We start from the raw sequence: 16,849 nt of genomic DNA on the forward strand, positions 1-16,849 counted from the left end.
AAACTAGACGAAATTAGTCTTGAGTTTTCGTCAACAAAAAACTAGACAAAGCCAAACAAATTTTGAGATGACTAGAATATGACGACTAAAACGTATTATCGAACAAAAGACAAAGACGAAAATTAAAAAGGCTGCCAAAAATAACACTGCTTTGTTATTTATCTTTTAACATTGTAATAATTGTGTTACTAATTTATTTATTATTTATTATATATATATATTTTTTTTTTTAATTGGCATGCAGTGTCATTTTCGTCAACGATGACGATAACAAAAATATTTAGTCCACGAACAATTTTTTTCATGATGATGACGCGCTGAAAAGGTGTCTTGGGAGACAAACATTACGATATGGTGCTAGTTGTCGCCTGACGACACGAGAACAGGATGAAAATTCTCCATAGTTTTTGTCATAAATTCAAAATGTGTGATATTTTCTTATTTTATGTGTGGTTAGCATGCATTTAGCAGTGTTTGGCCGTGACTCTCATGTGACGTGCTGCGCCTTCCCCCCGCCCCACACACATGCTTACTCACCGGCCTGTGAGTAAGCCTGTGCCCATTCCAGGCTCTTTTTGTGAAACATGTGTCAGGTGCTGCTTGGTAAATTTTGTTTATCTTGGCTAGATCTGCCATGTGACTTTAGCCTTTAAAGGTCTGTGCTGAGTGATCATCACACACTAAACTAACTTTGAGCGTTAGCTTTGTGCTCACGTTAGCATTAGCCTGGTGACTGTGTCTTCTTTAACTTTTGGAAAACATTTTACATACAGTTCATGGCATCCAGGTGAGTTAAATTCATTGCATATACTGCGCTGTTTTCCTGCTGAGTGTGTATTATCATCATTAAAACGGTGACGTTCTTGTAGACTCTACAGTTACGTATGTGTTAGTCTGTCATGTTCATTTAAAGTTATTGGAAACCTTTTATTTAGTTATTTATTCATGGACTAAAACTTTTGAAGTTTATAGACGAAAACATTTTGAGAATTGTCGACTAAAACTACACGAAATCTGAGTTTTCGTTGACTAAAACTAGACGAACACGAAAAAATTTTGAAATGACTAAAATATAACTAAGACTAATAAGGATTTTCGTCAAAAGACTAAGACGAAAATTAAAATGGCTGCCAAAAACAACACTGTTTGCATGATAAATAAAGAATAAGTATCTTTAGTACCGTATTGGCCCGAATATAAGACTGTTTTTTTGCATTGAAATAAGACTGAAAAAGAGGGGGTCGTCTTATATTCGCGGCCTAGACATTATACCCATTCACGACGCCAGATGGCGCCAGATATCATTGAAGCGATGTTCTGTCATGATAGATCTCAGCTACTCTCCCCATTCACGACGCTAGATAGCGCCAGATATCATTGAAGCGATGTTCTGTCATGACAGATCTCAGCTACTCTCAAGTTTAACCAGTTTGCATTACTTTATTGTAATGTTTTTCCTTATTCAGATTTGTTTCAAGACTACAGTTACAGTTAGACTTCACTTTGATGGTTAATGCAGTTATTGCAATTTTGTTGTTTTATCACAATAGATTGGTTTATTTACATTTCAAAAACCAGAAGCCATTCATTTACAAATGTGATTGCACTTTAGTTTACATATTTAAATGTTCAGATATTAAGATTTGAATGAGGCAAAATAACATGCTTTTTCTCTCAAATATATTGTTATAATCATTTGTTTCGGATGTACTGTAATTATTTTCTGTATAAAAATTTGTTTTTTTGTTTTTATAAAAAGTTTTTTCAAACATGAATCTTGAAAAAGTTGGGGCCATCTTATAATTAGGGCCGTCTTATATTCGCGTCAATACGGTACATTACTTGAGCAGTACAAGCCAACAAAATAGGTTTGAGATCATTAAGCGTCACCAGAATTCAAAAGAAACCACTGGACTAGAGCTGAAACGAATACTCAAGCAACTTGAGTAACTCCAGTTTAAAAACTGGTCCGAGTAATTTTATTCACCTTGAGTAATCGTTTATTTTGACAGCTCTAAGCATCACGTTTTGCTCGGACTACTATTAATGCGGGACAACGCGCTGATGTCACGTGCGTAGACGAAGAAGCAAAAAAAAAAAAAAAAAAAAACTTACTGCAGCCGACCGGCGCTACAAACGACGCCGACGTTGCTAAATACTAGCCCGCACGATGCTACATTGGTAGCGTCTGATGAGTCGGCCGCATTTGGACAGCCTTAGTAAACAGCCGCCATCTTGAAGCAGTAGAACGCTAAACACCAATAAAGAGCGCTAAGTGCTAATATATAAGATTAACGTTACTGTCACTCGCTCACGTAACGTTAGCCCTGCGGAGGGCTAGGTTTCTATTAATTATGACCACTGTCGATGCGTGGCTAACATGTCTTACATACAGGCTTTAACATAACATAGTGTTGTGGAGTGATGAGTGTGTAAAATAAAAACTCAATAATGCTAACTATCAATTTTAGCTCAGTAGTCATCCTATCAGGACTTACAGTTTAGACTAACTTAAAACTTAACTAGAACTTAAAAATGGTTTGACACAAATAGAAATTCAATTGAAACACGTGGGAAAAAATCCTAACTTTTAAGTGATGTGTGTCATCAAGCGTAACGGCATTTGTAGGTATATACTGTATATATATATTTTTTTTTTAATAAGATCTAAAGGTCTTTTGAGTGAAAGCAGTGAATTAGTCTTTTTTTTATTCTAGTTACATCTGAGATGCAATTGTTGGCTGTTTTCAACAATATACATCGAAAATAAAGACATTGATTGACTGAAAATGGTTCAAGATTAGATGAAATGTCTTGTTTTCTCGTGTATATTTATAATTGCTCTTCACCTAAAAATATATTTGTTTTATCCGATTACTCGATTACTAAAATATGCGATAGCTGCAGCCCTACACTGGACTATAAATCACACTGTCAGTTTGGGGGGGAAATAAGGATTTTAAGGGTCTTAAAGTTTGAAAAATATGCCAATACTTTTATTACAATAATTACAATTATGTTTACAATGTTCTGAATGTCCATCTGGTGTGTTCACTGACATCTGGCTAGTAAAACTATCTTTCTTTCAATGGAAAGATGACATTTTCGTGACAAAAGTTCTTTCCCACCTAACTTCTCCAGTGGCCGTCTCTAGCTGGTTGACCCAGGCTTTGTAAACATCGACAGGGTTGGTGTTGATACCAAGATTTTTGTCCTCAATGATGTCTTTGACGACCGGAGACAGCAATTGTCGTAAAGTATTGTGGCCTCGCGCTCCTCGGTTGAAGCTCACCACCATCTTGATGACTGTGGGATTGCCTGTCACTATATCTTGAATTTGGTCAACCTTAGACCTGAATCACAGCAAATAAGTGTTTTCAGAAGATCAGAAAAATCTCTTTAATCAACCGGAATTTTAAAGGTGTTACCTGATTTCTTCATCTAAAGCTGTTTTGAACAGTTTGAGCAATTGATATTCCTCTCGCTGGTTGGAGGCATAGTTGTACAAAGTGAAGATCACAGTGTCCATAAACTTTGTAGACTTGTTTTGGGGCATTTGGAAGATGAGCTTGGCCAAGTAGGTTGGGTTAGTCTGTAAACAGAAAAGCGCGTTGGGGTCATTTGTCTGGTGCGTTCAAACGATGATCGGTATTAAAAAGGACTACACACAATTGTTGTACCTGCAGTAGATAAAAAAGATGTTGGTAGGCTTCCAGTTTTTTCCGTTTTCCTTTATTTAATCCCTTTATTCCTAATTTGTCAACATTGGCCAGGTCATCGTTATTCGATTCATTTTTCATGTTCTTCATTGTCCTATTATGGGAGACAACATCCTTTCAGGAAGAAAAAAAAAAGACTTGTTAAATATGCATTAAATGCCATAAATTTTTCAGGATTATCAATTGAGTGTTCTGGTTAGCTTTTAAGAAGGTTTTGGCTCTCATTACATGCAGATTGCCTAAACTGAGGAAGTAATACAGAAGAAAAATTTGTCCACCTGCAGTGTTATCCTGTTCTTGACCAGCAACCCAATCTTGATATCCATCACATTCAAATCTTGCTCCATCTGCTGATTTGAGCGTATTTTCGTGACGACTTCTTCCTTGAGCCGCGTCACTTCCTGCTCTTCCTGCAGATCCAAAGCGCTCTGTTCTAGCAAGTGGACAAACTTGCGCACTACTGATAGGGGAGGATCCTTGGCGCCAGCTGCGTTATTGCACATCAGGGTTCAAAGAGAAACTAATCAAATATATATATAATCTAATACATGGAATACAAATTTCAAAGTAAATGAGCAGACAAGTGGTCAAATATTTTGCCTCATTTTTTTGCAGTGAAGCCAAACATCCATTACATAGTTGTACACTGATGACTTACTTAGAGTTCTATAATTTTTTCTTGCTTTATGGCCCTTCACAAAAGCCTGGATCGTCACAATGTCCTTCTCCTATGAGAAAGAATATCAGTATGACATGTTCAGCATACCACAACAAACCGTGCTTATCGTAGGATTGAACTAATTGAGTAAAGCGTTACTCACATGATCTTTGAAGTATTTCAAACGTTCTTTGTAATTACGTCTGGCCCTCCACATTCTAACAAAAGACTGAATCTGAAAGTAATGAAAATCAATCCCTGTCAATCAATATTTAAAAAAAAAAAAAATTCAAAAATGAAAATACATAATGCCAATTACCTTGACAACTGAGCTAACGTTTTCATGAAGCACTTTTATCCTGTCGTTGTATATTTTTCTTTGCTTGTAACCCTTCCAAAAGGCCTGTAGATTAAAAAAAAAAAAAAAAAAAAAAGTTTTATTTAGTCCCTTCTGACTGCCACAAGGTGGTGCTGAAAGCAGTGAGTGCTCTAACAGTCATTTGGAAATAGAACTGAAGTGACATGTGTAACTTTACTTACATTCATAACTTTTGCAAGATATATATATACACAAGTAGTCCCAGGATTACGAATGAGTTCCATTTCTACACTATCGGCGTAAACCCAATTTCCACGTAAATTGGAATTAACCCTTTAAGTACACCTAAATGCACCCTAAATCTCAAAATAACTACCAAAAAACATTATACATCATTGTACCATCCTTACCAAGACTATGGCGCTAAGTCCTAGCTAGACAGTGAGCTAAACTGTAATCTTTCTCCTCTCTCGCTCTCTCAGCTGTGCGACTTCTACGTGGGTGCAAATGCATTCTTCCTCGTGTGCGCAAATACGTTCTTTGTGTGTACACGCGCCCTTACTCGCGTGCAGAAGTACTACCTATTCTACACTTCCTTTGCCAAAATAATAGCATGCATCACAAAACAAAAGTCAACATTATAATCAAATACACATTTCACCAAAGGGCAGAACAATCCTATTAATAAAAGTAAAAAGTAAGATGCTGTGACGTACAATAAAGTACTGTTTAGGAGACTAAAAAAAAAAAAAAACTGAAGACAAGATGGTGGACGAGACTCCGGCGTCATAAAGTCGAAATCACTGTCGGGGCTCAGATCTCGCGTTGCCCCGTGGCGGCTCCTCGGTGTTCTCCTGCTTCCGCCCACCCCTCTCTTCTCTGCCTGGGTATCCGCCCTGCGCTCCGTTGCAGGCTGGACGCCGGTGTGTCACCTGTTCAGGCGGGGGACCCTCCCCTGCCCTGGGCTAGGCTAGGTGGGCCATTAGGGGTCCCACAGCGTGCCGTGCCAGTTGGGGGGCTGCAGCTGTGGCTCGTGGGCCCGGTGGTGCGTCCCTGCTTCCCATCCCTGAAGGCCGGTTGATGGGGGCGCGTGTGGCCCAGGGGACTACCCTGGATCCCGGGGGACATGACGATGGCCCCTTTGCTGGGATGCGGGAGGAGGGTTGGGCTGCGCTCCCTCCCTGGCTGGCTGGGTGGGAGCCGTGGCCCTGGGGTGGCGCCCGCGTGGCGTCTCCACTCGTCTGCATGGCTGTCGCGTGTTTGGTGGGGCTCGCATAAGGCTGGATGTGATTGGGCGCGCTCGGGTGGGGGACCCCGGTGCCGTGATTGGCGATGGGGCGGCGTAGGGTCGGTTGCCAACGGGCTTACACTCACCAAGGATTCACACGATTACTAGTTTCTATATCACTTATCTTATAGACTCCCACACTCCTCCCCTTCTTTCTCTGGTCAACAGGCCCTCCACATGGTGTCACCCGGAAATACATCTAGCTGACGATAGCACCAACATATTCATAGTTAGTGTAGGCGTTCGATGTATTTCTTGTTGTTTTTTGTGTTTTTTTTCTTTTCTTGTGTTTACTTTCTTTTCTTCTGTTCCCCCATATCCCCTTCCTGTTCGCTGCTTTGTCATAATAAACAAGGTATGTTGAATGATCACAATTGGAGTATGTCATACTCTCAATGTGAAACATTAAAACTGTTCAGACCAACCGGACACTTCCATTCTCCGTGTCAAACAGCTGAACAGGTTTGAAAAAATAAATAAGTAAAAAGTCGAAATCACGTAAGTCAGGTACGTCGTAACCTGGGGACTACCTGTACAGTGATCCCTCGCTAATTTGCAGTTCACGTTTCACACATTTAGTGCATCGGGTTTTCTATAAGCTAATTATCAAAAATAAAAATGAAAAAAAATACATGCGTTTTCATTTTGACACGCGCGAAAATGTTTGGCAGCAAGCAAAACAAGATACAGGGGCATTGTACATACCCACGGGCACTCGTACAAGGTGCGTGATTGGTTCCTGGCGTGAGATTGACACATGAAAGCACCAATACGCGCCATCACAGCCTCGCCCATTATGATCAACCAACCAAATCCTACGTCGCGGGGGGTTCTGGTCCCCATTAACCGCAAAAAAACGAGGGATCAAAGTATATCTAAATGTGAAATGCAAAAAAAAAAAAAAAACAGCAATGTCCACTGGTACAACCTGCAGCCTGATGACATGGGGTTCTTGCTGACGCAGGTACTCCATTCTCTGAGTGTGCCTTTGCCTCACCAGAAAACCTCGGATCCTCGCCTGCAGCAATGTCACCAAGAACTCATTGGCCAACCACAACTGTTCCCGATTATATTGTGCAGTCACACAACTGATTGCATTCTAAATGGGATAGAAAAAAATAATAATTAAAAAAAAAAAAAAAAAAAAACCCTATCCTGAAATCAATAATATCAGCTAAACACATGTGCATAGTGGATTATGTACTGGAGCGGGTACCTGAATTTCCTCTTTATTGAGATGCCGACTATTGTTTCTAAAGCTTTCAGGCTCCTCCCAGATACCGTCTCCTGTGTCCAGATTATAGTAGTAGTCATATCTTTCCTTTATGCAGTGTTTCACCCACACACTCTCAGGGCCTCCAAAGAGAAAGCGTATACATTTAGCAAAATGTACCTATTCTCCATAGACCACACTATCAGTTGACGAGACAGCTTGTACAGACATTGCGCCAGTGCTGCGCATAGGGGGCCGGGCCAGGCAGAGTGTCATGGCAGCTTTCACTGTGATAAACTCAAACACGCTACGTTCTAACGCCGGATTTAGGTGGAAACTCTAAGTTTTAGTGCATACAAGCAGGCAGAAGTGTCTCAAGAGTGATTTGGTCGAGGATTGTTATATAAAACAGCACCATGCTTGCACTTTGAAACATGAAAAAAATTAAACGAATGGGAAAAATTAGCGTAACTTTCGCTTGACATATCGATAACCGCCCGTTTTTTTTGTTTTTCTTTGCTTTTAACCAAGAATCTAGACTGTTTTACGTTCATATCTATTGAAATTCCAGGTTTTGCGCATATATTTACAAGAATTTTCAACTTAAAAAGCTCTTTGTTTTGTGTTGGCCGCCATGTTGGATTTTGTATCTATACAAAATAGCGTAACTTTACATTCAAATAATCAAGTAATTTTCGGCCAACTGCCCGTTTTTCTGGGGGCAAAAAACTAGCAATTTAGACATTTCTGGGTCCATACAAAAAAAAAAAAAAATCGTCTTTTGCGTGTTTTATTTTATGTAACATTTCAATCTAAAAACGACGAGGGTCAAATAGCCAGCAAGATGTGCTGCGGCAATAATAACATCAGAATTCAACCTAAATAAATTGTGGTTTTCTTTAGAAAAATTCTGCATGGTTTTATTAGGTTTCTGATGTTAAAATTGAGTGATTTATTAGCTGTTGAAAACTTGTCAAAATTGCACTAAATAAAAAATTACATCGCTATTTAGGGCAAAAATCTATGTGATACATTACATACTGCTATTGATCCTAAAAATTTAGGTGATAATCTATGCTTTAGGTGGAGTTTTGTTAAACTTGTATTAAAAAAAAAAATCATTAATCAAAATTTTATTAGTTACTTTGAATTTTTTGATTCCACTGCTCTTGGAGACTCATATATGCCTTAGGGTGGTGCCTGTTTTGTTTTTTGGTCGCTAGCTGCTTTGGTTTTTAAAATAGGCCCCATGGAGCAGCCCCGCAGCCCATTTCCCATCAACTGATAATGAAGTCTATGGTTTCTCTGAAATGCAGATTTCGTTAAGAGATTTAAGAGTTCAGCTACCTTGAGGTGCCATCTGTCTTTGTGCTTCTGCAAGTTCAGCCTGGTACATGTCAGCACATTCAGCAAGTACAAGTTTCAGACCTGCATTTGGTAATTGCAGAGCCTGCAAAGTATTCTTGGAGTCACCCTGTACTACCAAATCGTTTATGTCAGCTACAGCTTCTGCCACTGTCAAAATAGAGGATAAATAGGCCAAAGAAGAAGGTTTCATGTTGACTATGACAACAATTAAGTGACACTGTGAATAAAGAAGTGGAAAGTTCCACCCATCGATTATTTCTACCACTTAATCTCTTAATCTAAACTTAATCTGGTACACCCCAGATTGTTTCTAGTTTGCACCTGAAACTATCTGGTAAACATTAGCATTATATAGCATTGAAGCTAGTGGGATTTTAAGTTGCATAGCAAAATTCCGCTAGCCTAAATGCTATATAATGCTAATGTTTACAACAATTGGCTAATTTGCATAGCAAAATTCCGCTAGCCCAAATGCTATATAATGCTAATGTTTACCAGATAAGTTTTTGGTGCTTAAATTTATCTTATTTCTGTCGAGGTTCCTTTAGGGGCTCCGTAAAAATATACATTAAACGGCAAATTCTTGACTGAATTTAACAATTATTTGGGCACCAATATATCAAATAAAGAGTGTTAACTCACAGTTAATACATTTACAATTTCCTCACAATGCATTTCAGACCAAAAAAAGAAAACTTTACTTGGCAAACATAGAGAAGCGAAAATTTGCTCTGCATTTTTTTATGAATTGTAAGGACTCACTTGTGATAGCATCTTCTGCATTTTGGTTGGCTGCATGTATAGCGTCTTGAATTTGGTCCAGCCACAGTAAAGCAGACTCGTCTCCAGAGGTCTGTATTCAGACAAATTAGTTTGCCATATTTTAAGCCATGTACAGTCAAGGTAAAATCAAGTAGTATTGTTGTTGCCATTAACTGTGATTGAGTATGCAGATCTGCTTTAAAAATTAACCGTTTTTACATTGAACAGACACCAACTTTGGCATATTACTATATATTACCTTATAACGCTTGAAAGTAAGGAAACAGATCAACAACTCTCCTGCTGTTGTCACTGCTTTGAAGTTTTTTTTAATAAATTAAGTCTTTGGCTGCCACTGTTGGTGACAGACGTCCAAATTGAATAATAAAGCTAAATTTAGGATTAGTTAGCACAAACTTCGCCATTATGTGATAAAGGGACTAAATTTTTACATCTGTCAGACTTGACCACTGTATGAAAACCCCAGAAAAACAGGAAGAATGTTTATTCAGCCCAAGTTTTAAGGCTAATTTTAGCCAACTCTGGAGAGGGTTAAGGCAATCCCTGACCACAAGACTTACAGGAAGGAAGTAGTGATTTAATCAGGTCTCTTAAAATTCCCACCCAATTCTTTTAGTAAAATTGGTTATAGGACAGTTTATTAGACTGTCAACAGAACATGAAAAAATCCAAAAATCCTAATATGTTCCAATGTTCATATTGGAACCCGAAAAACAAGAAATAGTCCCAGTATGCACGATAAAATGAGATGACCCATTTCTTGAAACAATATTCAGGACTAACATTATATTGCTTAATGAGGCTTTTACCGAAAAAAAAAAACAGTACTGAGAATTTAATGACATTATTTGAATATCATGGCATATGCCATGAACCATAACCATGAACTTGTATCCTCCCACTCCAGTGAGTCAGGGGGAAATTACTGACGCAGTCAGCTGGGAATTTTGTTTTCAAGGCTGGACAGGAAACGTGCATGCAGGACCGAAAAAACAGGCAAGCTTTCCTTGTATGCCATGAGGTAGCCAGACTTAAGGACACATCGCTGTCAGTCATAGGACTGCGGCGATGACCATAACTCGAGTTTATTGGTTGAAAGTAGTTATACATTTTTCAATTTTTCAATTTTTTTTTTTTTTAATTGTGATTTTTTTTTTTCCTGTATCCGGTAACCATGGCAGACATTGTAACTGGAATTATCATTTGTCTCATAGCAGTGCAGGCTATCCAAATTGATGGTAGGTAATTTAACTTGATCGATCTTCCGCTTTAATTAGAAACAATTTACCCACGCGAGTTGGGACCATTTAGTCTACATCAATGATGAGGGGCAATTGTAAAAATCCAACTTTGTTTGCATTTTAAAGTTATTTATGGAAAATGTACATTTCATTTGTGTATGATAAACGATGTACTGCAATTGTATGAACTTATGCCATGTCTACACCTAGCAGGGTTTTTTTTTGTTTGTTTTTTCAAACTGAGGATCCTGCACTAATACGTCCGGAAAAAATAATTACGTCTACACCAGCACTTTTGTAGAAAAAAAAAAAAAAGCTTACACAGCCAACCGCATTCATTCTTTTTAAGTACATTCATGACAATGCACAAAAAATAATTGTCCACAATACACCCATCCTTCGCATGCGTTCTTCAATATGAAGCACTACAAGAGTTTGTAAATAAATGGAAGCAAAAAGCACGGTATTGCAATTATAGCTCCAAAATGTGTTATGTTGAGATGTATGGGTTAAAAAAAAATATTGTTTTTCCATTGAACAGGATTTTTTTTTTTTTCCAGAACATAGTTGCAAATTGGAACATGAATATATTGTTAAAATAAATTATCAATAATTTTTTTTTTTTTAATAAAATTAAAATAAATATAACTTATAGACTATACCCACAGCCACAGCTCAAGTTGCTCAAGATTAGAGCAAGAACAAAATAATTTCTATAAAAAATTAAAAACACTTCTGAATTTTTTTTTTTTTTTTAAATTCTACTGCATGACTTTTTTTGAGGATGGAAAAGCTCAAGTGAAGTTTCGCCATTTTCAGCCACTGTGTCAGCTCTAGTCTACATGATGTCATGCCTATGTGTTAAAAAACAAAGAATTCATAAGTTAATAAGTTAGTTAAAAATCCATAAGTTAGTTTAAAGTGTAAATATTGTTGTGGAAAGGTTTCATCAAAAAGAAAAACAAAACAAACAAAAAACTGGGAGTGAGAACTCTCCTTGATCCAGCGAACGTGGATTTGTGCTTAGGGCAAGAGCATCGTTCGCAATTAGCGATCTTTGATGCTATCCCCTTTTCCCCTTCATTCAAGCGAATCAAGCTTGTTTTCTCACTCTGCGGCTGTAACACTCGACGAAGTTGCTCTCCCAGCTAAACCTTGGCTAACATTCGTCTTTGTAAGCTTTTAGTGAGTTTGTATATTGAATTTGAAAGGAAAATGTGCGTTTTGTTTTTGGCGAACTTTTTCATGAATCTAATCTATTGAAGCTACTCACATATGGAAAAATATAATTGTACCAAGTTTCAAATGTATTCATTTTGTATATTCCCCTTACCACGATTTGAGAGCTCAATAAATTGAAGAAAAGTACGCCTTATGTTTGGAGTATTATTTTGGGTTCACTGGCTGTTTAGCCGATAGCGTCACTTTCACACAAAGCAACGGGAGGGGGGTGAGCGCTGCCGCGCCAAGCCACTTCTGGCTGCATTTTTGACACATGAAAAACAGCGAATACCGTACTACGGTAAGACGGAAAATTTTAATGGTTTTGAAACCGCGACGTTTTCACACCACGGTAAACCATGAAACCGGTAACCGGCACATGCCTACGTGTGACCATATGCGTAGATTAAGGGGGCATACAATGTCAGTGCATATAATTGACTATCCAATATACAAATTTAAAATCAAGACTTTGCCGGTAAAATGTTGTCTATAAAAGTTGCAAAGCAATAAAACAAACAACAAAAATGAATGAAATGAACAAGAAAGGTATTTTCATAATGAGTCAAAATTATTTTTCAAACAGATCACATGACTAGCACCTTTGAGACAGTCATTTGCTTTTCTTAGCCCAAAAAACACCTGAGTACAGAAGATGCAAGATGGATAGACGTAAATTTTTTCCAACCTAAGCTTTCAAAAGTAACAACAACTACTGAGCGAGAACCAAGGATTGAAGATGTGGACCATAAACTGCCGAGAGCATCGCCAAATGGTGAGCAGAGTTTCAGTTTGCTCCACTAAAGACATTAACCCTAAAAAAGATGGGAAATTAAAAAAAAAAAAAAATTCAACGTATTATTATAAACGTTCTTGGCTGGAATATTCAGTCAAAACTGATGCGGCGTCTACTTCACTGGGTAAGACAGAAAAAACTCGTGCACTCAAACACGCATGTACACACACACAGCTGGGATGCCTGTATGCACAAGCATGGGCCAAGCTACTATCTGGGAATATACCGTATTGGCCCGGATATAAGACAGTGTTTTTTGCATTGAAATAAGACTGAAAAAGTGGGAGTCGTCTTATATTCGCGGTTTAGACATTATACACATTCACGACACTAGATGGCGCCAGGCATCATTGAAGCGATATTCTGTCATGACAGATCTCAGCTACTCTCCAGTTTAACCAGTTTGCATTATTTTATTGCAATGTTTTTCCTTATTCAGATTCGTTTCAAGACTAAAGTTACAGTTAGACTTCACTTTGATGTTCAATGCAGTTATTGCAATTTTGTTGTTTTATGACAATAGATTGGTTTATTTACATTTCAAAAACCAGAAGCCATTCATTTACGAATGTGATTGCACTATAGTTTACATATTTAAATGTTCAGATATTAAGATTTGAATGAGGCAAAATAACATGCTTTTTCTGTCAACTATATAGTTATAATCATTTGTTTCAGATGTACTGTAATTTTTTTCTGTATAAAAATTAACTTGGTGTGCAAAAAGTCTTTTTTTCAAACTTGAGTCTTGAAAAAGAGGGGGTCGTCTAATAATCAGGGCAGTCTTATATTCGGGCCAATACGGTATCTTGTAAGTTAATTTTAATGCTGACACTGCGTTTCGGGGTCATCAACATCCCCCCGTGCGTGTGGATGATAGGCCGAATCGCAGAAAAAGCTTTTCTTTTTGCAGAATACCCTGCTAAGTGCAGACAAGGTCTAATTTCACTAGAACTTTTGTTGAATCTTTGTTTTTATTGACTGGGAAGTTTTTCTTGATCTCTTCGTTAACTCTGTCTTGTTTCCCCCCAATATAGGGAATGGAAACCTAACCACAAACAATACACAATCTGAAGTCTTTCCAAAATCTTTCAAGGGCAAGCCTTATCAACACAATCTTACAAAGCAGCGGTCAGCCTTTATCCATCCTAGTGGAGATCCGTGGCTGGACTTGGACCTGGACGATGCTGCCACAGCCTACACCACAGGGGTTTTAAGCACCTGGATCCTTCCTTTATCCTACATCTTGGCCATGATTGTTGGTATCCCCACTAATGCCTATATTCTGGCCTTCCTCAGATTGAGACTCCGAGAAAAGTCCTTGTCCACAGTTGTGCTTTATTTAAACCTGGCCTTGTCGGACCTGCTGCTCCTGCTTTCCCTGGCATTGCGTGTTCACTACCATTTCAGTGGAAACAACTGGGTGTTTGGGGAACTCTCCTGCCGGCTGATGACCGCCTTGTTTTACGGCAACGTCTATTGCTCAGCACAGACTATAGCATGTATTAGCCTGAAGCGCTACCTGGCAGTGGTTAAGCCTTTCTTATATAGAAGGCTGGCCAAGACGACAGTAGTGTTATGGGCATGCTTCACTGTTTGGTTCTTATTTGGGGCGGCTATTGTACCAGAGCTGCTAGTCAGGCAAAGCTATTGGCTTGCTCAGCTGGGGGTCACCACTTGTCATGATGTGCTACCCCTTGAAGAGAAATCCCATTCACTGTTGGTGCCATACAGATTAATGCTGGTTTGTCTGGGCTTCGTAGTGCCATTTATGATTTCCATCTATGCACATGTGTCAGTGGTGCACCATCTTGGACAATCAGGATGTAACTGGAAACCTTTTATAAAGATCAGTACTTTGGTTTTCGTCATCTTTGTGGTGTGTTTTTTGCCTAGCGGGATCCTGCATCTTGCACACTACGCCCGCCTCGTTTCCAATGGGGATGACAAACTGTACGGATACTACAGATTTGCTGTGTGTCTTTGCTGCTTCCACAGTTGTTTGGATCCTTTCCTGTGTTTGCTTATTTCCAAATCGGCTGCATCAGAGATACAATTCATCTCCGTCCGCAGAATCCCATAGAGGCTGGCTGTTAAGATATGCGAATGAAAGTGTACATAGAAAAGACATTGCCTTACAGGACCATTGTTGGGGCACAGCATGGAAGCGTAATCTCGGAAACACCTGACATTGGGAAATAAACATTGTAGGCTACAGTATATTCAGGAAAAACTGGGACAATGTTTTTTTCTGCAATGCTGTTGACAATTTGAAAATCAATTATGTCTACTTAAATGGCAGAAATATAAAATAATCTTAACTTCTTCAAATTCACTGCTCAGCCGTCACCGCGTACAGACGCACAGAAGCGTTGATTGCGTTATTGTACAGTTTTGATGTATGTTCCATGCCTGAATGTGCGTCTTTAGTTGTATGGGGGACGGGAAACTGATAAGCATATGATTCATCCCGTCCGCCTTTGTCTTATTCTTCGGTTCCTTCGGGCAAATAATATCACATTTTGTAATTGTCAATGATACCGATGATGATGACGACAATAGAATTCCATTAAATTAAATTTTAAAAACATACCAAAAGACTGCTTCACAGTTTGAACGATTTCAAATGGGTAAACTCAATGATGGGAAATTTTGTGCCGCAGCATCAAAACTAACTGGTTTGAGTTAATTTATAGTTATGAACAAAACCAAATTTTCAGATGACAACTGTTATGACGAAAACAACGAGCATGGATATTCTAATGAGTGTTAACACAAAGCACAATGTATAATATAAATGTGTAAATGGAATACACAGAACACAAAACCTATACAACAAATAAATGTCAAAATTGAGGGATGAGATTGTATTTTGCCATGTTGAAATTATACATGTGCCGCTTAACGGTTTCAAGGTATACCGTGGTATGAAAAGGTCACTGTTTCAAAACTGCAAAAATTTTGCGTCATACCGTCCATACGGTATTATCTATTTTTTATGTCCCAAAAATGCAGGGATAAATCCCTTGCTTGCAGCTCAAGGTTCAACCCTCCCCCACCGGTTGTCGCTCAGTGTCAGTGAGTCAGCTGTGCTACACGATGGCTGGACGAGGTGGAATTCCTGATCTTTTTTCCCGAAGAAAACAAAATCGCTGTATGGGAATACTTCGGCTGCAGAAAAGTTACAGAAGGACAGAGGAGGAGGGCCTACCGACATGTAAAACGTGTGCGGAGGTTGGCTGCCGAAGAGGCAATACCTCCAATATGATTTTGCATTTATACCAAAATGAAAACCTTAGTAAACACTGTCGTGAACATTTATCGCCAGCTAGGAGAGTTTCCTCCAGCGTGTTTAGTGTGTCTAGCGGTGGAAAAACGTGTTTCATTTCTCTCTGGCGACTGTCTGTGTTGAGAAAGCGTGCGAGTGTATAATGTAAACATGATATGAGTCATACACATGTGCTTTTTATGGAAAATAATTCAATTACAGTGATACCTCAACATACGATCGCTTCGACACATGATCTTTTCGACATCCGACGTAAAATTTGACTCGCCATTTGTTTCTACATCTGACGACATGTTCGAAATACGACGACATGACAGCACCGCAAACGAACGCACGGCGGATTTTCTTGTGTGAGAAATCAACACAGGTTTCAAAAAAGTGGGTCCAGTTGGTGAAACAAGGAAAAAAGTGATTACCTTACCTTACCTTTGAAATGAAGATGCAAATTATAGAAAAATATGAGGGGGGCGCGCATCCGTGAACTGGCTCAACAATAAAGCTCCACAATCCTCTTCCGACCACAGTTTGCCAGTCTTTATAAGTTAAGGTGACAATTATTATTGTGGTAACGTCGCCAAGTAAAGATGTCCCGATCGATCGGCATCCTGATCAATCGGGTCCGATCACGTCATTTTCAAAGTATCGGAATCGGCAAAAAAATATCGGACATGCCTTTTTTTAATATACAGTGCCTTGCAAAAGTATTCGGCCCCCTTGAACCTTGCAACCTTTCGCCACATTTCAGGCTTCAAACATAAAGATATAAAATTTTAATTTTTTGTCAAGAATCAACAACAAGTGGGACACAATCGTGAGGTGGAACAAAATTTATTGGATAATTTAAACTTTTTTTAACAAATAAAAAACTGAAAAGTGGGGCGTGCAATATTATTCAGCCCCCTTGCGTTAAACTTTGTTGCGCCACCTTTTGCTCCAATTACAGCTGCAAGTCGC

At 38.7% G+C, this 16,849-nt stretch overlaps 2 protein-coding genes across 2 annotated transcripts in view; one reads left to right on the top strand and one right to left on the bottom strand.

The window, feature by feature from the left end:
* iqgap2 (IQ motif containing GTPase activating protein 2) overlaps positions 1–16,849 on the bottom strand; it is a 91,095-nt gene that overhangs the window by 22,269 nt on the left and 51,977 nt on the right. The window contains exons 16-26 of the mRNA XM_057832482.1: positions 9,328–9,418; positions 8,545–8,712; positions 7,201–7,340; positions 6,913–7,083; positions 4,697–4,780; positions 4,541–4,612; positions 4,378–4,447; positions 3,998–4,206; positions 3,681–3,833; positions 3,429–3,592; positions 3,129–3,353 (exon numbers count right to left, since the gene is read on the bottom strand). Of these exons, the coding sequence (XP_057688465.1) occupies positions 3,129–3,353; positions 3,429–3,592; positions 3,681–3,833; positions 3,998–4,206; positions 4,378–4,447; positions 4,541–4,612; positions 4,697–4,780; positions 6,913–7,083; positions 7,201–7,340; positions 8,545–8,712; positions 9,328–9,418 (1,547 nt within the window). The remainder of the gene's footprint in view (positions 1–3,128; positions 3,354–3,428; positions 3,593–3,680; positions 3,834–3,997; positions 4,207–4,377; positions 4,448–4,540; positions 4,613–4,696; positions 4,781–6,912; positions 7,084–7,200; positions 7,341–8,544; positions 8,713–9,327; positions 9,419–16,849) is intronic.
* On the top strand, positions 578–16,706 carry f2rl2 (coagulation factor II (thrombin) receptor-like 2). Its single transcript, XM_057832484.1, has 2 exons — positions 578–10,586; positions 13,644–16,706. The coding sequence occupies exons 1-2, from the start codon at positions 10,523–10,525 to the stop codon at positions 14,687–14,689; spliced, it is 1,110 nt and encodes a 369-aa protein (XP_057688467.1). The 5' UTR covers positions 578–10,522; the 3' UTR covers positions 14,690–16,706.

This window comes from Corythoichthys intestinalis, chromosome 3 (genome assembly GCF_030265065.1).
Source record: "Corythoichthys intestinalis isolate RoL2023-P3 chromosome 3, ASM3026506v1, whole genome shotgun sequence".
NCBI classification, from domain to species: Eukaryota; Metazoa; Chordata; class Actinopteri; order Syngnathiformes; family Syngnathidae; genus Corythoichthys; species Corythoichthys intestinalis.